At 36.7% G+C, this 8628-nt stretch overlaps 1 protein-coding gene across 1 annotated transcript in view; it reads right to left on the bottom strand.

The window, feature by feature from the left end:
• LOC105626340 (optomotor-blind protein) overlaps positions 1–8628 on the bottom strand; it is a 96484-nt gene that overhangs the window by 54507 nt on the left and 33349 nt on the right. The window contains exons 3-4 of the mRNA XM_012207642.1: positions 3452–3565; positions 1002–1164 (exon numbers count right to left, since the gene is read on the bottom strand). Coding sequence (XP_012063032.1) covers positions 1002–1164; positions 3452–3565 — 277 coding nt within the window. The remainder of the gene's footprint in view (positions 1–1001; positions 1165–3451; positions 3566–8628) is intronic.

Raw genomic sequence — 8628 nt, 5'->3', positions numbered from 1 at the left:
GAGAGGAGGAGGAGAGAGGAGGAGGGAGAGAGAGAGAGAGAGAGAGAGAGAGAGAAGAGGAGACAGAGGAGTGGTTTTAACAAAGGTCGATCTGCCACGCACTGCACGACAGCCAGCCATTGACATCGGGCGGGCTCTGGGTAAGGAGGACTAGATTTCACGAGCCAGCGATGCAAGATCCTTCAAAGGACGCCGACGGGCTGCCGCAAAAAGGATTCGCAAAAAAAGGACGAGGTATATAGGGAAAGAGACAGAACCACCATAGCCGCAGAAAGGGGACAGGCTTCGTCTTTAGTTAATGCTGGCTTCCGCGCACCTCGCGTCGAAAAGAAAGAAAAGACGAGAACGAAGGGGAGGGGTGGGATGGGAGGGAACTAAAGGGACAGGCGGCCGAGGCTAATAGAGAGGAAGAAGACGAATAAGAGGAGCGCGAAGCGAACGAGAAGCGGGGAAAGAGTGAAACTACTTGACGGCGAAATCCATCGCGATAACTTAATCCCAGGATTACACTACGGTTAGGTATCCGCGCAGAAATCCGATCGCGCGCGCTTGACGGGGTCCGTCAGAGCCGTTGTGAAGGAACGCGACTGCTCTGTTTCCGGTTTTTCGATCGATTTTGCGAATTTCAGCCTTTTCACTCATGTATATGCGATTAACGCGAGGATTATTATACGAACATAAAAGTTGGTATACCTTAAAATTGGATTAATTAAGTGAAGCATCAGCTCTCTATCAATATAAAGATGTCACATTTTGATAGGTACTTCTTTCTTGACTTGATATAGAATTAAATAGATCGAATAATATTTGTGTTTCGATCGTCATCGTTGTGAAAAATTTATCGCGAAAAGTATCACATGCACAATTGCGGCCGTTTCGCAATTTTGAATCGGCCTGTCGCACACGTTTCAGGCAGGTTCAAGTTAGCGATTAATTGCAAACTAAAGGAATAAGCTTAGAGTAGCTAGTAAGTAAGTAATTGTTTGGTTGGCGTTACGTACAGTACTTACAAAGCCGTGCTTGTCGCTGATGTTGTTGGTGAGCTTGAGTTTGTGGAAGCTCACGACCTTCTGCATCCACTGTTCGCCGCTGCTGGGCGAGTCCGGATGTATGTACATCCTCTTCGGCATTTCCGGGTCTGCTTTACCCGCTACCATCCACCTACTGCTCGTAACACGCGTAAGAATGTATTAGAAATTTACCGGAAACAATTCGCCACGTAACATGCCTCAACAACGATGAAGATATGAGAAATGCTCTTCATCGTTATTTAGGACAAATCGCTCGGATCGAAATGCAGACCATAAAAAAATGTCCGATAGATTATAATTTATTTCAACATCAATTTCTATCTCGTACAGTTGATTTAGTTCTTACATCTCAAGCGAAACAGTCTATGGGGAATATTTTTAATTTACGTCCACCATGCCGAAACGAATTATTTAAAGTACATTATAATTCATTGGTTGGTTTTTTTATTCGATATATCTAACTAGATTCGATTATAATTATATAATATAAGCAAGAACCATTGTGCTAATCGTGTTTTTGATAATCGAGCAGAGATTCCAATAATTTTCTCGTAGGACAGTGGTAACTTGCTTAAGCATCTCTCAACTTAGACGACAAAACCGATGATTTATTAGAACGAGTCGAAAGAAGGTTCAAATTATTTAGTGTTCCTCCTTAGCTCGAGTAGCTTCGACTCGCCGCGAGCATCAACCAGACACGATTGTTGTCTTTTAAGAGAGGCGTGTCCACCGTTCGTATTCTTTCCCGTCGTCGCAGGTGGGTCAAACGCGAGCGCAAAGGATCGAAGAACTCGTCCGACGAGTTCCAAAGTGGCTGCGGTCGCCGACGTGATGTAATCGTTCATTGTGATCTGCGTTTCGATCGTCCGAACATCGGTAACCGAGATGCCTCGTAAGAGTTTTCTCAAGATGAAGAACGCTAATCGAGTCCCTCTGTCGGAACAAGTCAATGTCTGTTGCGAAAAAGTTTCCGGTGCCGTACCGTCGTCGAAAAGTGCGCAAAAGTACGTGAAAGAAATACACAGTTGTTCACTTTTGTAGCTAAGCAAATATTTGCGCTGGGTCAAATTCGAGAGAAACTTTAAACGAAAACGAGCAAAGATGCGAAAGTTATTTTTAAAACACAAGTCACGATAAATATGATGATTAACGCGCAGCTGTTTAATAAAATTTTTAGAGAATTATAATATTTATTTGAATGTATCTTTAAAATTTTATTGGAATGTATATATGCACGGAAATTTTTGAGAAATTACAGAGAAATGAAATTCACGAAGCATCTCGGTTAACTAATGTGAAGGCTTGCGATTCCCATACAAGTCGAAATAATTTCCCATGGGACCGTCCCTTATGTGGCACTTCTGCGAGAGAATCAAATCATTCATTATTTTTTTTTTATAAATATTGCTTCGTTCACAAGAATATAAAAAAATAGATATTTAATAGTTAAACATTTAAAAATAAATTTTCAATGTATTATCTAATTGATTTTTCACATAAAAAATGCAGAAATTCAACGTGGATTTGTTACGCATGGCGGATAGGATTAATCATATTTAAGATCGCGAAAAGATTGCACAGGATTACAAATAATTAAATTATCTTCGACGAGTATGAGGAATTGTTCGCAGCGCACGCTCCACACTTATATTTCAGGAGAGGATTTCATGATACAGATAGTATTATTCGCGATTGGAACCAATTCAGGATCATTATTTCAAAATAATTCCGAAAATTATCTACAATACTTTTTATTTTAATTACTTACTTTTTATTTATGCCAAAGAAACGTTTTTAATTAAATGTACCTTCCAAAAAGTTTTCCGACTATTAATATATGTAAGAGTTTTAATTCGTAATTAAAAAGAATGATCCAGAATCGCTACGATCGCGCAGGATCAAAGTGTCACCTGTTGTGAAATTTATATCGGCATTCGTCCGATGCCACGATGTCCATTAGAAGTATGTAGCTAGCCTGCTTGTCTAATCCGAACACCCTCACTTTATACGCGGGAAACATGCGTCTGCGAACAATTTTGCAATCGCAAAAAGACACACCGTACATTAGTTTTGCCGTTCACTGTTAAGTTTAACGTTCTCCGTGAAAACGGAGAGCCGTGTTTAAAATCAACGTTTTTGGATACGGCGATGTTAATCGGATAACTAATTTTAACGATCTCGACAACAGTGAGAAAATATTAATTCTGTTCTACAAATCTATTTGTGTTTAAGAAGATTTTCGAATATTAAAAGTAAAAAAGACAAAAAAAAATACAGATATCAAGAACAACACAAAGGTGTCGTACATGTTAAGAAATCATGGTTTAGAAAATGCTCGAGATCGTTAACACGAGTTATTCGCGACATTTACATTTTTATGAGTCCACCTTTATTTTTCCTACACCACACAAAACCTCTACCTGTTGTGGAACTTGTATCTGTAGTCATCGGCGGCGACAATGTCCAGTAGAAGGATGTACTTGGCCTTGGCATCCAGACCGGAAACTCGAAACTTCATCTGAGGAAACATTTGCCTAGACCCCCGATCAACACGTACACTTCGATTAGATCGCTTGCTCGATTAAACGAGCTAACTTATTTTTACTTAAATTAGATATCATGCAGCTATCGCGCTTTATCTTATTATCGTTAGACTCATATCGCGTTTATGTGTTATCCTAGGATAATTTATGTAATAAGACAAATATAACATTCCCGTGAATAATAAGAGAGTTTAGATCCAAATTTAATTGGGTGGTTCCAATATGTTACCAACTATTATGCACAATGTTATACACCTATTTTCTTACATCATAATATAATTAACAGAAACATAATATGTATCTGTACACGTGATTCGAAAATAAATAATTTATCATTTATTTCTGCAAAGCACAAAAATAATGTGCGATATATTTCCGACATATATAAAAACATTAAATTTTAATTTAGAACACATTTATTCTAGAATTCGCGAAAAATGAATTCTCGTCTCTCGCGAGAAGCGATTTCGGCTCGGAAGTCCTCGCTCCTGAAACAAGCTCGAAAGGGATGAAACGCGTGCACTCGCACAAGGAACGTCACGCGGTCGCGAGTCACGTCGGCGACATCTAGTAAATCCTGAAAGGTCGGAATAGAAACGTGCATGAGTCAATCCCAGCCGCTGTCAGACAGCGGACGTGCCGCGCCGTTGGCTTTCGAGGCGCACGTTCCCTGGAGTAAAAACCGGACCGGGGACCTCGTTCCCCAGGTTAGACCGACGACGATCAAGATGCGTTCGGCCGAAGTGTGCATGGAGGAATTATATTCGCCCGACGAAGAGGAGACTCATGACCGGCGTCGCTCGAAAGAAAATCTGGAAAATCGTCGCTCGGATTCACGTTTTTCAACGGAATCCGGACATGTAGCTCGCCGGTTCTACAATGAAAATTACGTGCGACATGTTTTTCTTGAGAAAATCCGCCGCGCATCGGGATTCCATACGAGGGATTACATCGGAGTTGTGCCTATATATCTATCGTCCTGCACGCGCCAATCATGTATAAAAAAAATTAATGCAGTATATAATGCTGTATATATTTTTTTTATATCGTAAATTCTTCTTTGAAAAATCTAAAAAATAATACATGCACTTTGATTAATTAGTATTATCATTATATGTACACTTTAAATCCAAGTGTGTAATGCTTTCATATATGCGTCTTTTCAATGTAAGTTTTCCAAAAATATAACATTATATACTACACGTTTAAATGTATAAGATACATCATACTCGTATCGTCATGATTCCAAAATTTTCTTAATAAAAATTAATACAATTCAATAATAATGATTGTAGACGTAAGATTAAAATGTTACACGTTCATGTCATTATATATTTATTATAATATATTTACATCTAGCATATAATATCAATAAAATACTTATGTCTCTCACAAAAAGTGTATAACATACTGTTACTTTCTTTGTAATATGATTCCAAGTTCCATCGCACCGAAATTATAGAATTTTATGAAGATATTTAAAAATTATTATACCTTCAAACTTATTGGTACACTTCAATGCTGAACTTTTTGCAACAAAAAATTTTATTATCATGATTAGATGCTAAGAGCTCATCAAGTTTAAAAAATATATTAACAGATCTCAAGACATTATGATGTATATATTTAAAGACAACAGTATAGGAGTCTCGTTTAAGCTCTATAAGTTCAGCAATAAATAGTCATTAATAACAGCAAACAAAAATTTCTAATTCTCCTGATTCTTTGCTTCAATTAAAAAGTAAGGATATGCTGTATGCGATCGAATGTATAATAAATCACTTTTTCAATAAGTAAATGAATAAAAAATAAATATTGACTGTAAAAGTCTTTAAACAATAAAATCAGAATGTCAAATATAATAATGGAGAAAAATTATTTCATAAGTGTTTCAAATTTATCATAAATACACAGAGACAAAAATGAAATTAATCAATTATTAGAAAAAAAGATCGCGAATAACAACTATCAAATATCGATTGAAGACGATTACCAAGAAGGGCCGGTTGTTCGTTTCGTTTACATCAAAGGTATCACTGGGATTTTTGGTAGCATCTGCCTACTGTCCGTTGAGACATTCTCCGTCAAATTCCCGGCGCGAGCGAGGATAGGACAAGATTTCGGCGCATTCGCTCGCAATAAACGAGCACCGTTCTCATTCACGTCAAGGAAGACATTAAGCCGGATTATCCGCGCTATGTGAGCCAAAATATCCCGCGGGAGGAGACACGAGAATCCTGCGATGAACGTAAGTGCTGTCAGCGTTGGATCGCTAAACAAATGCTACGGAACGCTAATATCTATTCGACGACTATATAATCGCTCGATTGTATAACGCTAAGATACTTTATTTTCGCCTCGCGAAATACGTTATTTCGTTATATCACGTCCGGTCCGTTTTTACAACGGTACTAAATCAATAGCAGGGTACAAAATTATAATAGAAGTTATGCTGTCTTATATAATTCAAAGACGAACAACTTACAATCCGGCGGTATTTAACTTAGAGCAATTAAAAAAACAAAAATGCAGACAGACACGCTACAAATTTCCTAAACGTTTTACGTGAGCGTCATTATCTTTAATTAATTCACATAAGATTATCAAATTAATCAATGATACGATGCGTTATTGATCTGTGTTTTGAATTGATTAAAAAAATCAATCAGAGACGTGTGTAAACAACCATCTTCTAACAGACATTATATTCATACCTGAATTTAATTGCTGCGAAAATACATAAAAGCAATAAAAAATATATGATACAGAATCTGGACGCAGATATCCAAAATACTGGGATGCGAACGGCACTATATTATTTAACGACTACAAACGAGAATCTTTAAAAAATCGGGCGTATCTATATGTTATTACTTTGAAATCACACGCAGTGTGTGGTTAAGATTCATCCGGTTGTCTCATATATCATAGAAGCGACGCGATGTCGATTTCTCGTGACACAACGCGACCTTCTTTTCCGTTGTACATAACTCTTAGCTGATATATCTGCTAATGAGTGACAATACGGGTAAACAAATTACGAACCGGTTCGTTGTCACCGCAAGAAATTGCTGAAAGTTGTAAATCGTCTGATAAATGCGCCTTTGAGAGATTTCGTTTTCACCGCAGTTCCTTCTTTTCTTCACATTTAACGACGATATATCGTTACACGAAACGATAAGATATTTGCCACCGATCGAAAGCAGCTGTCCGTTTGTCCCGAGTGACATACGACTACCACATTTCCCTGATCCAAATTTGGGGACACATTGCCGATCAAGACCATCGTTCGTTGTAGTAGGTCAAAGCAACCCAAAGTATAAGCATGTGTTCCTTCATACGATCTTTTTATAGCTCTCTCTATCTCTGTTATCCCTTTTTTAAACGGTTTTGTATATTTTATACATTTACGTATATTAAATACGAAAGTAAAATAAAATTTATTGACATATGTTTTATATATTTGTATCATTGTTTTAAATGTAATATCTTAAACTTTTTATGTAATACCTTAAACTCACTTGAACAACAAAAAATGAATGTCAAAATCAATTGAAGATTTTTTTTCATAGTATTGTTTATTTTGAATGCTCAATCAGAGAGATGGTTTTCTTTAGAATAAAAGGTATAATATTCCTTAGGAAGTCGAAAAGACTGTTTGACTTTAATGATGAGCCTCCACCCAGTAGATTACAGGAGAGGAGTTTTGAAGTCTGAAGATCGAAGCCTTATGGCAGCGACCAAGTCATCAGAAATATTTATTGGATACGATCCGTATCCTCATTATCAGATGTTGCTGTTGGGAAGAATGAGAAATTAGGTGCTAGATCGCGTTTGATTATTGTCGATATACGTCGCGTCAATGTCTATGTCGGTAATAATATTAAAAATTACATCATAAAAGAAGTGATCGTGTGTACGATAAATTGTATTCAAGAAAATTAAAAAGATATCAGATTAAAAAGATTCGGTCGATGATAGCGTTCTTTTCTACTTTTATTTCGAGATCGAGCAGACCCGCGATAAATAGAAATCATGTAATTTTTCGGTGTCTATGAAATTCATGTAAATTTCCCAGAGAGCAGTATAAACGTAATTTATACATAAACGTAATATTTTAATGTAATATTATACGTAATCCTATTGTTCTTAAGTTTTGCCAGAACAAATTAAAATGTGATGTAATAATCTCGATATCGAAGTTCATGTTAAAATATTAAGGTGGCGTGAAATGAAAAGTCAACGGTATTCGTTTATTCATTTATGTACATATGTATACGGCGCTACGCTTATGTTCTGCGATTATTGCTATTAAATATGTAGACGACACAATTACATGAGGAAAATGATAACGACGGCCGTGGCGATATCAGATTATGATTGATTTGCGGAGGTATCGCGCAATGAAATGGAATAGAATACAAAATAAAGTGCGACATAAAACGAGTAACTTTGTTGAGGCACCTGCTTCGTCCGACATTCGGTCATTCGGCGTTCCGTCCTCGTTTGTAATTCTTCGTTACAATGTTCAAAGGGCTTTACACATAGCAATCTCCTTCTCTTTCTCTCTCTTTCCCAAGTGCATCGCGTCAGTTTATTTCCCATACGGCATATGGTATACTTTCATTTTCGAGACTTTTGATCGATCCACAGTGCGCGAACCTATATCGCGGATATCATCACTAATAAGTTGCGAGATGCTAATCTTTTTAATCGATATATAATTTATGCCTTATTCTCTCCACACACAATGATTGTGATGATCATGATGGTCGCAATTAACGATCAATCGGATAGACTCATTCTTTTTATTCTTTGTATAATCCTATCAGATTAATTGTTACTTTAAATCTATGTGTCTCACATAATTTAACTAAAATTAGCATAAGCAAATACGTTTAATTAATTGCATGTTATATAAATATTAATTATTCATATATTAATTATGTGTGCAGAAATACGTGACATGTATTTTCATCATTTTGTTTCTTCATTTCGATCATTTCAATTTAAAAAAAAAATATATTGGGTTGTCCGGAAAATTCGTGCTACTA

Source organism: Atta cephalotes, assembly GCF_000143395.1.
Source record: "Atta cephalotes unplaced genomic scaffold scaffold00005, whole genome shotgun sequence".
Taxonomy (NCBI): domain Eukaryota; kingdom Metazoa; phylum Arthropoda; class Insecta; order Hymenoptera; family Formicidae; genus Atta; species Atta cephalotes.
The sequence above is the reverse complement of the archived record's forward strand: the minus strand, read 5'-3'. Positions and strand labels throughout refer to the sequence as shown.